The sequence below is a fragment of the Mya arenaria genome, chromosome 15 (assembly GCF_026914265.1).
Source record: "Mya arenaria isolate MELC-2E11 chromosome 15, ASM2691426v1".
Taxonomy (NCBI): domain Eukaryota; kingdom Metazoa; phylum Mollusca; class Bivalvia; order Myida; family Myidae; genus Mya; species Mya arenaria.
Genome location: NC_069136.1, coordinates 53742450 through 53759115, shown reverse-complemented (window position 1 = coordinate 53759115; position 16666 = coordinate 53742450). Strand labels below are relative to the sequence as shown.

The 16666-nt window shown below is 37.6% G+C and overlaps 2 protein-coding genes across 2 annotated transcripts in view; both read left to right on the top strand.

Annotated features, from left to right (window-relative positions):
• LOC128219483 (uncharacterized) overlaps nucleotides 1–1466 on the top strand; it is a 28797-nt gene extending 27331 nt beyond the window's left edge. Inside the window, exon 8 of the mRNA XM_052927292.1 lies at nucleotides 1410–1466. Within this exon, the coding sequence (XP_052783252.1) occupies nucleotides 1410–1466 (57 nt within the window). The remainder of the gene's footprint in view (nucleotides 1–1409) is intronic.
• Nucleotides 1467–5266: 3800 nt separating this feature from the next.
• Nucleotides 5267–16617, top strand: LOC128220668 (cell division cycle protein 20 homolog). The gene is made up of 10 exons (XM_052929157.1): nucleotides 5267–5375; nucleotides 6071–6266; nucleotides 6539–6732; nucleotides 9169–9297; nucleotides 9985–10181; nucleotides 12650–12744; nucleotides 13168–13393; nucleotides 13668–13814; nucleotides 14487–14604; nucleotides 16433–16617. Exons 1-10 carry the CDS (start codon nucleotides 5267–5269, stop codon nucleotides 16615–16617), a joined length of 1596 nt encoding a protein of 531 aa, XP_052785117.1.
• Nucleotides 16618–16666: the final 49 nt, after the last annotated feature.

The window sequence follows — 16666 nt, the reverse complement described above, 5'->3', positions numbered from 1 at the left end:
CCCGATGGGCGAAAGCATTATGTAAAACTAACGTTACAGAGAAGGGGTGTCAAGTTTATCAAACTTACGAAAAAGTAGGAAACTAACGTTACAGAGAAGGGGTGTCAAGTTTATCAAACTTACGAAAAAGTAGGAAACTATTAAGAATACAACTTAGTTCGTATTAATTAATCATTTACTAGCTAAATTTAGACATTTAATACTAAAACCATAACATAAGTATTAAATATACGAAATCACCTCTAACAAGTAATAACGATAATGGCGAAATCCGTGTAGAGGTTTACTTGATTATCCTATTATTAATAGCTCAAACGAAGTTTAAAATATCAACTTACTTTTCACACGATAATACTATTTACTTTGTACGTATAACATAAAAACCTACGCCCAACTGTACTATCCGGAAATGTTTACTTTCCGGGCTCCGGCCTTTATGACTCCAGGAACATTACATTAGAAATTTCTTCCATTGAGTATAAGATCATTTATGAATATGATCACTTGCAGGCAATTAAATATATTTCCGGCATATGCTGAAACAAACAATTGTAGTTGTTTGAAAACTTGTTTAAAACGATATATTTCACAAACGTTTTAATACATGAAACACGTGCAATGTCTCATTTCTATGTAAACAAAACCAACATTTAATTTTCCAGGTAGCAGAGGTAAAATAAACAATGTTAGGAACAATCCACTAATCTTGTGGAACTGTCTAATCAACTATCCGCAATGGGTACTTCAATTAAATAATTGTACAGTTTGTATTTTTGTTATTATTTGTATTAAATAGTATTGTGTCCGATTTCGTACATGCTCTAAGATATTATACATGACATAAAATGTTTGTTTTATTTATTGGCATCGCATGCTGCAAATCAAACAATTTCTGGGATAGTAAACAATACGTAGGAAAACATACTTTTTAAAAAATCCTCCGTGCTTCCGATTTTCTAGCCCGAAATCGAGGGTACTTAATAATATAAACACGTATCACGTCGTTTATTTTACAGAATACGAAGAACAGATAACTGAAAAAAATATTGACCAGCTAATTCAAGACAACTGTTCGGTGACATGCTTGTTTAACGTCCAAAACCGAACGGCTAACATGATTGATGACGGCAGAAACTGCTGTACTGGGGCAACGCCGTGTTCCCCCTACTTTAGCGGATCCGTGGAGAAATAACATCGTAGCGACGCGTAAAGTAGGCCATTCCGCCACAGGCGAGTATTGCCCATACCGATAAGTGATAAATATTCGAACAATTGTGCGGTTAACTTCTTGTAAAAGAGTCTAAGCCCCACCGACCCACACTTAAATTCTTTGCCATGTGATTAGACTGCCTCAGTGCAAGTTTCATCTCTGCGTATTTACTCGTTTTTTCCTTCTTCTTTACTTTCAGGTACGTCTGGTGCCCTGTCTTACAAAATACACTCTGATCCACCACGGCGATTGGTGATCAAGTGGGAATGCCCATTTAACTTTGACATGCACAGCAACATGCTGGCCGCCGGGATCTCGCAACAAACTGTTGAATGCCATGACAATAATTGGTACTATACAATGAAAGGCACACATACAGTTGACGAACATTTCGGTTATGATCTGCACTATTATATCAGTTCTGATGTGAGACAGGTAGAGTACTTGAAATTAGTAGAAACAGTTCTCATATGTTTAGACAGTCTTTTAAAAGTGATAAAAGACGAGGACCATGTATTTTTCAAATGTTCTAGATTTGATGACATTCGCATACTATTTGTTTAGTTGGTATCTTAAGTTGGTACGCCGGTAATACAGAGATGACACATTTCTGTTATATGATGGCATATGCTGAGGTTACTCAAATCAAATATATTAATTACTGTCGGCATAAAAATCAACATTTATTTTGGCCAAGTTAATTGGCTGCATCAGAAAAAAAGTTATTCAAATAAACAATACGTGTAAGGTCATCAACGTGTGTACGCTATAAGGCATTTCTAAATGAATGTAATCTTTGCTCATGTTTCCAGAAGACTAAGCTTAAGAAGACTAAGCTTAATACATACATATTAATACATATACTTTCTTGTTTATACATATAATCGTTTGGCTTTGTAACATGTATCAAAAGCTGGAGACCTATTATTGCAATACATATATATTCGTTCGTTGCAGGTACTCTACACTAACGGGAAATACATCGTGTACGGAACGATGTCATCGTGCCATAAGGCACAAGTTCTTATATGGCTGAAACGTAACCAACTACAAATAAAAAGGAATTAGTCCAAATTCCTTTATCTCCCAATCGTTTTGTTTTTGTTTTAAAGGACACAAGAAGTCTAAGGCAAACATTCTTTGAAACTACACATTGTTAAAGGCAATCGGAGTTCCTCGGCCATTTTCCATCGAAGGACAAGTTACACCAATTGTGTTCACTCATCGTAACATGACTTATTTCGTTTATGAAAAACGGGTATGGGTATACCATCCAAGGCCATTGGCCATCATTCATAATAAAAGGGGTTTAAGCTGAATGGTTTGTGATTTAAAAAACGGGCTCACATGCTGGATCGACTTTTTATTGTTTAGGTTTTCACCGAGGTATTTGTCCTTCTACACCGGATATGGTCATTTTACCGAATACACATTCGGATCTCCTCTGCCATTTTTATCGAAAACAACCTCGGATGTATGCCGGTACATCAGTTGAAGTAGTTCGTATTTTTTATTATAATCATCAATTAAATGTATTGTTTTAGCTTGTATATGTTGATCTAAGTTTAAATTAAGTGAATTATTGCAAATAATTAAGATTCCCATGAGTAAAGTCATTAAGTTTAACTGCTAAATTAAATTACTACGCGATCTACTTGCAGCGGACTTAAACATACCAATTTGTGAGCATGTAAACCGTCCAAATATATCCGAACTTGTTTTCGATAAAAATGGCCGAAGAGTTCCGAATACACTGTGGATAAGTTCAACCAATTTTATTTTTCTTAGGAGAAGCGTTTGTTTTTTTCTAACGTAGTTTTATGTTTTGAGATATGGCCCAGTCATTTCTATATTATAACAAATCCGACAATTTGAAAACTATGTACGACAACATAGAATACATAGACATAATGCAACAGTACGAGATATATAATCAGTTCGCAAGTTAAAATCATGGTATACAAATAAAGCTATATTTTTTTAATTAATTCGTTCTGACATAATAGCACATTGTAAACTGTTTTCTAAAACCGTAGACTTGTATACAATGGATACACAAGTAAAAAATGGAATTGGTCCCCCCCCCCAATACAATCACAATATGGACAAAAACGATATTCTATGCTCCAAACTCTGGATTACTGTTTCTTTTTAAAAAGTATTGTTATTGAGAATATACGTTCGTTTAAAAATAGTCGAACATTGAAACATTGAGTACTACAATATATATAGTTTTCACATCACTTAGTACTCCTTTGGTTAAATGACGTTAAGCTAATATCAAGGCTCTATACTCGTCAAATAAACAATGACGTCGTAACCACTTACAGTTAATACAATTTGGAGGTTAAAATACAATATATAAGTGTATAATATATATGCAATGGTTTATGAAATAAAGTTATTGTTTATGATCAGTGCTAAATGAATGCTTTCAAAGAGATCTTGGTGATTTGCCGCTTGTTGAATGTAAATGACCCAAATTGAAAATCATTTAATTCTCACTTATCCACCCAACATTCCCACCGGCGCTTTGATTATTTTTTAGTGCAAATTAAGCGTATGTACCACAGGCGGCAGTTGCGTTGATATGACCCGCCCTATGGCTACACTCCCTCTTTGAAAAAATAGTCATGTTTTTTTTCAAGACCAAGAATAGCATTGCTATTATTATTATTATTATTATTATTATTATTATTATTATTATTATTATCACAAAACCCTAAATGTAAACCAAAAATTCAAAGAATTTTTCCCAAAAAGTACATATATTCTTTTTTAGTATCTTTTTGGAAAAAAAATCTTTGAATTCTTGGCAATAATAATAATAATAATTATAAGCAAATAATTTTACTTAATGTTCAAGGAGTGGGTGTGGCCATAGAGTGGGTCATTTCAACGCAACTGCCGCCTGTGGTATGTACATGATGTTTAGCAAAACCGGTAATCTGTAATGCTAAGACGGTTTGCATCGGGTCAAATGTCAGCTGACCGTGACACGAACAACAAAGCTGCAAAGAGAGCTTTTTGAAATTACACAATTAGTTTGGAAGTGTAGACGAATGGAATATAAGTGAACTACGTCGGGTAAGTCACGACCTAACTTATTATATTTAGTGAACATTTTGATGTCCATAAGGTGCCCACAACCGCTGTTTGGCTAATATATATGTTTTTTATTATGATGTTGAGATAAAAAAGTATCAAACGTGTCAGCTGTATGCCACAGTAGTAGCGTGGTTACAGTACTACAGTAAAAAGAAGAGTACAATAAAAAAGAAAACTTTTAAATTTAGTAAAGTGTCAATAGAGATAGTATCTCGAACGATTCGATAAACAATCAGATTATTTTAGTGAAGTCTTGAGTTATGGCCCTTGAGTTGTAAAACTTTGACCACATTGTCCACGTCCGCTTTCTGATTTAAGCTATTTTAAATTCAGCCTATGGTCACCAAACTTTGTAAAATGGTGTGTACAGTATGATAATACCTGGGATAATTTACATAACAAGCCACTTTGCTCTGATTTGTCCGGACTTGTGACCATTAAATGCTTAAAGTTGACCTTGACCTTTCGTAATATAAATTAAGCATAGTAACATTTATTATATTAATACAATCACTCAAAGTATCAATGTAGTGCTAGATATTGTAATCCTTGGCAAAAAAGCAGGGTGAGGAATCACGTGTAAACAAACAATCAATTGACGTTAATTTCTAAAAAAAATTTTTTTAACTTTTAAAAGATATGAAAATATTTCTTAGCCTATAACATATTATGCTATATACTGCGTTTACACGTGTGAGGTATTTTAGATTTGTTTGTACTTTAATGATGCAATCGTTGGCCAAAATTTTATCCTTGCGTCAAAAATGTTATTTAGAAATTAACGTCACCTAAATGTTTGTTTACATCGGTTGTGACCCGAGGTGACCCCTGTGATAACCCCTTCAAGTCACGTGATTCCTCGCCCTGAAAACGCTCTCCAGCATTGTAAACGACTTTATCTCGATATTTATTTTTTGTTCAAAGATATAGTTTCCTGTCCACCACGACATGTCACACTTCAAGTTTGACAATCTGGTCACGGAGCTGACGCGGCTAGACGCACCCCTACAGTCCGGCCCCGCCATGAGATTTAACCGGAAGTCAGCGTCCGGCCTAGGTAACCCCTCTCGGAATTATAGTGTGTTGCACCGACGTGTTTGCATTGGGATGCGGTCGTACCTGTCTTTTGTTTAAATGTCTATCTGCATCTCTGTTGAATTCTTATTTGGTATAAACATGTATACTGTTTATCATGATAATTTGCCTTTGATATCAAAAAAGGTTTGAAAGATGCACTCTTACTCCAAAAAAGATGTTCCACAATAAAACAATTGTTTTAATTTACCGAAAAGGTTGAATTAATATCGAAAATAATAGTTGTGATGAAGGATACCGTGTTTATTTTGAAAGAAAAGTGCAGAAAACACAGTATTTTTTCCATATGAGACGAAAGTTAAACACTGTAAATCTTTCAGGACCCACCAATCATTTAATATTTGTGCGTTTTCAGCTATTAAATACAAGGTTACAGTATTGTTATCAGTAATTAATATTTTCCATAAAATAATCATTTAGTAAGTAGTTAAAGGTTTATCACTCAAAATTTATGTTTATTATGCATGTGTCACTTTAAAATTGACTATATAGTACTCAATTAATGCTAGAAAGTCATAGTTCGGTGTTTCTAGGAGCTTCATAATTTTGTTCGTAATTCTCAAGACCACTAGCATTCAATTTTCGTAAAGCAGTTAATTATACCGGGTATTATTCACATAAATGAAACAACCAAATTACCATATCTTCTTCTTAAAGCCGTCAGCCTGGGATCCCCTCGGTCTGCGCGGACACCCAATGTTCCGGACTCAGCAAGGTCCGTGAAGACGCCGAAGACTGCCCGTACCCCCGGGAAATCCCCGGGGAGATTACCAGTCCCCCAGCATCGGGGACGCTGGAAGACCCCCTCAAAGACGCCAAACAAAGGGTCTGGTCCCCAGCACCAGATTGACAGGTACGCAGCTTTGCATGGCTAGCATGATATCAATAAAGGCGATCGTAACAACTCGTCCATTTCCGGCAAACTCGGAATATAACGTATTCTTTCCGAGCGTTATGCCGAGCGTAATGACAACAAATATTTTTAACGAAATAGGTAGAAAGAATAACAAAGGAATTTGATGTCGCTTTCTTACACTATGCTGAATTAGTGTTATTTTTTTGCTAACAATAACAAAGCCACATCTTTGATTATTTTTTGATATCGATTATTAATTTTCGTTTAAGGTTCATACCAAGCCGCTCCAACACTGACTTCGACCTTGCCGGCTACACGATGAAGCCGCGACAGGAAGCAGAGGACGAGGAGAACCAGTCGCCGACACGCGTCGAGTACCAGCGTCAGCTGGGTGCCGCCATGAACATCCCCGAGGACCAGAGAATACTATCCTTCAAGGACAACAAGCCCAAACCTGCTGAAGGTTGGAATAGTTCAACTATATCAAACCGGTGTCCCATGTTTCGATACCTAAAATGAGCTTTTTTTTCCTTATTTATGTACGAGTAATCTCCCTTTGATATAGTAATGAAAGTAGGACATCCTTTTTTTTAGCTCACCAGAGCACGAAGCTATTGTGATCGGTCTTTGTCCGTCGTCCGTCCGTCAGTCAGTCCGTCCGTCCGTCCGTCCGTCAATAATTGCTTAAAAACATCTCCTCTGAAACTACCTGGCCAAATTCAATGAAACTTCACAGAAAGCTTCCTTGGGCGTCCCTCTACAAAATTACAACGAAGGGGTCACGATTGATCAACAACAACAACAACAGCAAAGTGGGCAACTTCCTGTTTGGCTTTAAAAAATATCTCCTCTGAAACTACCAGTCCAATTTCAATGAAACTTTACAGGAAGCTTCCTTTCGCAACCCTCTACAAAAATACAACAAGGGGTCACGATTGATCAACAACAACAACAACAACAACAACAGCAACAACAACAAAATAGCTGACTTCCTGTTTTGCTTTAAAAAACATCCCTCTGAAACTACCACTCCAAATTCAATGAAACTTTACAGGAAGCTTCCTTGGGTGACCCTCTTGAAAAATACAAAAAGGGGTCACGATTGATCATCATCATCATCAACAACAACAACAACAACAAAATGGCCAACTTCATTTTTAGCTCGACTATTCGAAGAATATGGAGAGCTATACTACTCACCCAGGCGTCGGCGTCGGCGTCGGCGTCACACCTTGGTTAAGGTTTTGCATGCAAGCACACATAGGTTAATATCTCAGCAACTACTTGAGGTATTGCATTGAGACTTTATACAATGTTATTCAACCATCCAACCTACTGAATTAACCAAGTTAGATAACTTTTTGTTGCATTTAATGCAAAAAATAGGCCTTTATTATTCGACTTAGAAATTCTGGTTAAGGTTTTGCGTGTAAGTACACATAGGTTAATATCTCAGCAACTACTTGGGGTATTGCATTGAGACTTTATACAATGGTACTCAACCATCCAACCTACTTAATTTACCAAGATAGATAACACTAGTTTGCATTTAATGCAAATAATAGGCCTTTATTATTCGACTTAGAAATTCTGGTTAAGGTTTTGCGTGCAAGCACACATAGGTTAATATCTCAGCAATACTTGAGGTATTGCATTGAGACTTTATACAATGGTACTCAACCATCCAACCTACTTAATTAACCAAGTTAGAAAACTCTAGTTTGCATTTAATGAAAATAATTGGCCTTTATTTTTCGACTTAGAATGTCTGGTTAAGGTTTTGCGTGTAAGCACACAAAGGTTAATATCTCAGCAACTACTTGAGGTATTGCATTGAGACTAAATACAATGGTACAAAGTTAGATAACTCTTGTTTGCATTAAATTCAAATAATGGCCCCTTTTTATTCGACATAGAACTTCTTGTTAAGGTTTTGCATGTAACCACTTTAAAGTCAATACCTCAGCGAATACATCATGTATGACATTGAAACTTTACACACAGGTTCCCAACATCTAACCTTCTTCTTTAATCAAGTAAGATAACTTTATCTTTAATATTATATAATTTTACAAATATAAATCAAGGCATCGGCATCAATAAAGATATGTTTAAATTGCAAAAAAATATTATTGCTTTATCACAGAGTTGTGGCCCTTTGCTTAGGTGAGCGTTTATGGGCCGCCATGGCCTTCTTGTTTAGAAAATACGGACGTTTTGTGTGTGATATGCATTACGTATAACAGGCCAGGGTCGGTATTCATAAAGCATCTTAAGTCATTTCATAAGTTACATATAAGTCGATTTCTTAAATGTTTCAAAGCCAAATTTAAAGGAAAGTGTAAGTGTTTTTATATAAAGTAAAATATATTCAATAAAATCAATGTCGATGAAATGTTTCAGATATTTTCAATTTATTTTATCATATTATTAGTAAGATACTTACATAGGAAAATGACTTAAAATTGGTCATGACTTAACTCATTTCTTAACTTAAGTCAAATCCTTACAATGTTCATTGTCAAATTGAAAGAAAAGTATAAGTGATTTTAGAATAACAGCATGTCTATTCAATATAAGCATCAATGAAAAAAAAGTATTTCATATATTCTTAAGTTATCATATCAAATGACCAGTGATAAAGTTAACTTAGTAAAATGACTTAAGTAAGGAAATGACCTAAGATGTTTGATAAATACCGGCCCAGGCATTTACAAGTTGCATGGTTACATATTTTATAAAATCATATTATAGTATAGTTTTAAATTTAAAGGACAAGCAACTGCAAATGTGGGGCATTATGTATTGGCGCTTGCTCCAATAGTAGGACACAATCTGTTATTATAATAAGAAAAAAACAACAACATATTTTGTCAGATCGTCAAGTGCAATATTTCAGGCCACACGAACAACCTCCAAGTGATATACAGCAAGAACAAGGCCTGGGGACCGGGCCAGGGACCCAAGAGGGTAATCCCCAAGGTTCCGGAGAGAATCCTGGACGCCCCCGAACTATTGGATGACTATTGTAAGTGTAGAGGTCGAGAACATGGGTAAGTGGCCGGGCCAGGGTGCCAATAGTGTGATTCCTTACACTTGCGGATTTAGGGGTGGGGGGCGCTTTCGGCGCGCGCCCCTCTAAAATAGTTAAAGTTTACTTTTATATCAATATGTGAGTGACAAGAGTTATAAAACATGCTCAAAATTCACCTTTTTTACTACAAATTGTTACAATGGTCTTGAGTCAGTAACCCTAAGCCAACATACAAATAGTTTATGCAATATATTTACGGTTCTCAGGTAGGGGCACACGTCAAAAGGTTGCGCCCCTAAGTTACACACATTCTAACGTCAACTCATGGACCCACCCCTGCCTTAGATCCTCGAGAGAATCCTAGATGCCCCGAGCTAAATTATGACTGTTTTATGTATAGGGGTCACGAACATGTTCTGGGATCTCCACTGGTTTCGGGTCCATACTCTTTGATTAAAACTGAGTGACTTAGTCTGTCAATACATCTTAAGGTTTGCTCAACTTCCGGTATCAACACCTGAACCTACTGTACATCTAGACGAACCGCCCTAACATTAAATTAAAGTCATGTATGTTTTTCTGTTGCATTCTCCTCTACTTCCGGTATAGTACTTATGTGTGCACGTGCATTTAAAGATGTCTGCCACTTCATTCCCATTCTATTTTCACTTCCGGTTCAAGACCTGAACCTGCTTGACTGGTCGTCCAACAATCACGTGGCGGTAGCGCTCGGAGCAGCCGTCTTCATCTGGGACGCGTCTTCCGGCTCCATTGTACAGCTGACGGAAATGGATACACCTAGTGAGTACGTGTCCGCCGTAAAGTGGATAACGCAGGGATCCATTCTGGCCGTCGGGAATAGTCTCGGACATGTCGAGGTAAAATGGGATTTAGAGGGGGAGTGTTTTGAGTGTTGCTCGCAAAGTTATGTAACTCATGGGCCGACTGTTCAGAACGATGTTAAAGTTAACAACGTGATTTTTAGAGATCGTTGTTAAGTTTTGAACGTGAAATCTTTGATGATGTTCAGATGTATTTAAATAAAACATTTCCAGCTGAAAGATTTATCTTTAATCGTGGTAGAAATACTTTAGATCACAAGTATATCCATTGAATATTCAGAGCAGTAAAAGTTTGAAAGTTAACAACGATGGCGTTAACAACGTTGTTCACTTGAACGAAGTGCTGAACACTCGGCCACATGTATGCATTCAGGCAAATACTACTTATATTGGATAATCGGACAAATTTCATAATCGAATCGAAATGAACATACTGAAAATAAACGTTTTTTATACGCCCGAAGGGTCGTATTATGTTATGGCCTCCATCGTCTGTCCGTCTGTCTGTCCGTCTGTCCGTCTGTCCGCCCGTTAGCAATTCCGTGTCCGGGCCATAACTTGGTAACTAATAAAGCGATTTTCAAATAACTTTATACAAATCATCATTACATTAAAAGGATGTGTCGCGCGCAATTTCCTCCATACCTCAAACACTAGAATCACCATGGGGGGACGTTAGCATTTCCATGTCCAGGCCATAACTGGGTTACTACTAAAGCAATTTTCAAATAACTTTATACAAATCATCTCTACATTAAAAGGATTTGTCAAGCATGCTTTCCAGGTCCGTACCTCAAAGGCTAATTTCACTGGGGGGTGTTAGCAATTTCGTGTCGGGGCCATAACTTGGTAACTAATAAAGCGATTTTCAAATAACTTTATACAAATCATCACTACATTAAAAGGATGTGTCGCGCGCAATTTCCAGGTCCATACCTCAAACACTAGAATCACCATGGGGGGGGACGTTAGCATTTCCATGTCCAGGCCATAACTGGGTTACTACTAAAGCAATTTTCAAATAACTTTATACAAATCATCTCTACATTAAAAGGATTTGTCAAGCATGCTTTCCACGTCCGTACCTCAAAGGCTAATTTCACTGGGGGGCGTTAGCAATTCCGTGTCCAGGCCACAACTTTGGAGATTTTAATATTGACTGGTGTGAACATTCACAGAACAAACTAATCCTGAAAACATTCATGAACAAGCACTCGTATTCACAAATATTAGAATGTCCCACCAATGACTTTAATTCAACAATAGACCTCATCTTCACAAACATGGACGGCTGTAAGGCAGGCGTGTTGGAGACATATTACACAGACAATAGATTGTGCTGGGCTGGCTGGTAATCGGGTAATTTAGGAGATATGTACCAACCATATTTGTATGCTGATTTTATAAAAAATATTTCATTTCATAAAATCTGATTCCATATTAGTACATCCTTCATTGCACTACTTACCAGTATGTATGTTGTTTTACAATTATTCTATGTTGTAAAAAAATACTGTTGAACAAAGGTTTTTATTAGCACTGCTAACTTAAGTATCATTAAAGTTTCAATATTGGAAGTTTAAGCCTTTGTTGTAAACACTTCACACCTAGTAAGCAGTATACTAGCATAACCTAAATGTTTATTAAAGACCTCAAGCCGAATCTTCTTCGGGCGTATAATGCTCCGTTTCGCGGTGCTCTTGTTATTATTTATTTCAACAATTTCTATGTCTTATTAATTGACCCTATATATTGAATGGCAGAAAAACAACAACATTATTTTTGAATATGCGATGTTAATAATGCTTCTAAAAATGATATTATACACGTCGCCTCCATGTTTTTGAAGAAAAATGAAATAAGTTCGATGGTTAATCATAATCATTATTCGCCGATACTGGTTGCCCAACGATGACTATATGATTATATTCTATGATTTCTCCATCCCTATGTCTATTTGCATAGTTTTCCCCAAGTTTAAAGATGCACTCTTACTCCCAAATAAGATCTAACACAATTAATAATTTTGTTTTAGTATTCCAAAAAGGATAAATAAATATAGAAAACAAATGTATAGAAAACAATGGTTCTTATGAAGGATACCGAGTTTAAATTGAAAGAAATGAGCATAACACACGGTATCTATCTTATGTGACTATTGTAGACCACAGTAAATCTTTTAGCATTCACCAACCATTTAATATTTTTTGAGCTTTCTGCTATCAAATACACAGTTACAATCTTGCTATCAGTAAATAATATTTTCCATATTATAATAATTTATTTAGTAAGTAGTTTAAGATTTATAAGTCAAAATTGATGTTTGTTATACATTTGTATGTATTGATTTTTGAATAAGAGTTTCACTTTAAATATGTTAATGAATAAATAATATTATGTGAATATTTATATCCTTAATTGTATAGTGCGTCTTTTTGAAACGTTCATACGAGGGACAAATAAAGGGGCGCCACTCTTGTACATACTTTTTGTTTTTCTCTTAGTTGTGGGACGTGCCTACCCAGAAGAAGATCCGGAGTATGACGGGACACGCTGCCCGGGTCGGCTCCCTATCCTGGAATAACCATGTCGTCTCTAGGTAGGCATATCATGGAGGTGGCGGTGTTGTTGTTGTTGTTAGTGGTGGTGGCGGCGGCGGCGCTGGCGGCGGCTGTGGTGGTTGTGTTGGTGGTGGGCGGCTGTGGTGGTTGTGTTGGTGGTGGTGGTGGTGGTGGTGGTGGTGATGATTATGATGATGATGATGATGATGATGATGATGATGATGATGATGATGATGATGATGATGATGATGATGATGATGATTGTGAAAATGGGGTCAATGTTTGTGTTTTGAATGATATGTTCCAAACAAAAGGTCTGAAATCTAAAAACGTGTAAAGCAAACAAACAACATTCAAAACATATAACCGAAAACAAACGTATAGGCGCTTAAACAAACAACAACAGCAACAACACAATATGAAAACTTAAATACAAAAAAAGGGTAAACTATCTGATTCAGCGGCTCCCGATCTGGTGCAATCCACCACTCTGACGTTCGTGTAGCCAATCACAACATTGGGACTCTGGCCAACCACACCCAGGACGTCTGCGGGCTCGCCTGGTCCCCTGACGGCCGCCACCTCGCAAGCGGTGGTAACGATAACGTCCTCAACGTCTGGCCCAACACGCTCGGTGGTGACGTCACGCCGTTACTTACCTTGACGCACCATCAGGCGGCCGTCAAGGTGAATTTATTTAAAAGAATAAATGTGCTGACTTGAAACATTTCGAACATTTGCATAACACATTTTCACTTCACATTGTCCCAACATTAGTTTGTCCAGTGTTTAATACATGTCGAATTATTTCATTTGATCATCTTAGCAATTAGTTCCATTTATTGGCATGAAAGCATTTGGACATTCACAGTACATTTATGAAGATCTACTAAGATCAATTCTTTTATTGTTTTTGTTTGAAACTTGTATTCATTTGTTTTAATTGACAAACTCTTCTTAGGCGCTGTCCTGGTGCCCGTGGCAACAAAACATCCTGGCCAGCGGCGGCGGCACGGCGGACCGCCATATCCGACTGTGGAACGTCAATACCGGATGTCCCCTGACGTCTGTCGACGCCAAATCACAGGAAAGTTGTTCAACATATCTCGTAGTTATTAAATACACATTTTGACATGCACTAAGTGTGGCATTTGAGTTATACATGTAGTTCATTTTTTGAAAACCAAATGGAGCTATCATTACCGCAAAAAAATAAGTTCGACTAGCAAAGGGGCCAGAATTAGATATCGGGGGGGGGGGGGGGGCGACTTTCGGCTTGAGGTATGAAAACCTCTCCCGCGTCCAACCGGACTCCAAACAAAAAGTTGTAAGCTCGAAACGTGGTACAGGGTATGGTGGTTGTTAGGCGGTGGAAGAGCACCACCTGATTTGTGTCTACATTGTTCCAGGGGAGAGGTGGTGGTAGTGGTGGACACTATTCCCTCGATATTTTTAGTGCGTATGTTCAATCAATCGGAATAATATAATTGAAGCTTGTTACGATAGATGCTCGATAGAGCACTTTTTCATTGCCTCTTAAAATGCTACCAATACTGGTTTCTACCCATGAAACGGGCTTCCGTCAAACTCGAGACAAAATTAATAGGTACGAACTATAACATCCCTTATGCTAACACCTAAGGCACAGTCCCTGTTTCGACTTTAGAGCGAGGAGCGGAGTAAGACGTTGGAGGGGGGGGGGGTCGAGAAAGAAGCTCGTGCTCCCAACTGAGTCCAAATATGGCAAATACCAAAATGAACTTCCGGTGGTGTGTTTCAGGTGTGCGCGGTTTTGTGGAATCAAGAGCACAATGAACTAGTTTCCGGTCACGGGTTCTCCCAGAACCAGCTGTCCATATGGCGCTACCCGGACCTCGCCAAGGTCGCCGACCTGGAAGGTATTAGGCAGGGCTTATCATGGAACTTTTCGAATGTGTTCGTTTCACCACTTCTGTAGCATGTTTCACTGAGCACTTTAATTGATTAAAACACTCTTTCTGTATTATCAGAGGACGTTGAATGAAAGCTCACTCCCATGGGAACTGCGCCAAGACAGATATCTCTTTGAAACTGCATTTTCTTAAGCATTAAGGGTTTCACGGTGCGACTTGAACGTACGTTTGGAACCCAGTGTCTATCACTAAAGAGGTCATGACTTCGAGTTCCGTCAGAGATATGTTCTTTTGACCTTGTTTAAGGTTTATATACCAGGGGACGATCTGGATCGAATTCCTTACAACTAGCATGAGCTCAATAAAAATAGCTTGAACTGATGAAAGTATGGCGTACCATCGGGGTCAAATTCGCTTTAAGCCGAAAATAGAGCAGATGTGCGTCTCTAATTTTTAGATAGTGGTGCAAATCGAAATATAATGGTGGTACTGAGATGACATCCGCAACACTTTATTTATATTGTGGCCATAACCTAGCTACTTGTGGCCACAAGATAAACAGTTGTGGCTACAACTTACTAAGTAATGGCCACAAGATAAACAGTTGTAGCTACAACTTACTAGGTTATGGCCACAAGATAAACAGTTGTGGCTACAACTTACTAAGTTATGGCCACAAGATAAACAGTTGTGGCCACAACTTACTAGGTTATGGCCACAAGATAAACAGTTGTGGCCACAACTTACTAGGTTATGGCCACAAGATAAACAGTTGTGGCTACAACTTACTAGGTTATGGCCACAAGATAAACAGTTGTGGCTACAACTTACTAAGTTATGGCCACAAGATAAACAGTTGTGGCTACAACTTACTAAGTTATGGCCACAAGATAAACAGTTGTGGCTACAACTTACTAGGTTATGGCCACAAGATAAACAGTTGTAGCTACAACTTACTAAGTTATGGCTGTGGCTACAACTTACTAAGTTATGGCCACAAGATACTAAGTTATGGCCACAATATTTCATAAAGAGTTGCGGGTGTGACGTCACCTTTGTGCCACCGTAAAATATAGCGATGCATTTCTATTTTTTTTGGAACATACGAGCTGCTCATCTATTGTAAGAACTGCCCCTCTAAAAATAGGGATGCAGCTTTAGATAAGATAGAGATGAACCTCTAAGTTCAGTTTATGCATTACAACAAGTGGAACGTGACTTTTGACCCTGTTGTTAAGTCGTATGAAAGCATGTTAACATAACCGCCTGTCTGGTTAGTTCTCGCTGCTCACCAAGGCGTCTCGAGTCGATTATTGGCGTACATGAGTCCGGCTGAATGTCACAAAACTGGAAAAGCTGTTTAATCTCCGGGTACTTAGGTTTACTTCACACCACAATACCACATTTACTTTACATTACTCCTTGACAATCAATCAATCAATCAATCAATATATTTTTCATTCGTGTTCCGGGATATGCATATATACTTATTATATAGTATAATATACACTTATATACTGCAAGTGAATGTCAATGCAAAGATGCAACATGTTACATTAAGTCAGTATATGGAATCAATATCTAATTAGCACAACGTGTATAAAAAGTACTGTATTACAATAGAAAACAATTAATCGAAATAGCAACATAAACATTGTTTAACAAGTTAAAAAATATATTACTATATTTATTTTAAATATAAGCAAAAAAAGAGTTTTGAAATGAAAGGATCAAACTTATATTTTATAATCAAATACACATGATAAATAACCTCGACTGTATCATACTTTCATTTAAATACATAGTACAGAAAAGGTTCTTTTTGTTCTTTCAGGCCACAAGGCGCGGGTTCTGAACCTCTCTATGTCGCCCGACAGCACCATGGTCGCTTCCGCCGCCGCCGACGAGACGCTGCGCATCTGGAACTGCTTCGCTGTCGACCAGAAACGCAAGAAAGCGCCGCCAAAACTGGCCGGCCAGACGGAAACGATAATTCTGAAGGCGTCGCGTATCCGTTAACGTAACACGGCTGCTGGAGAGATATTTGGAACTATTTGAATGTCGATTG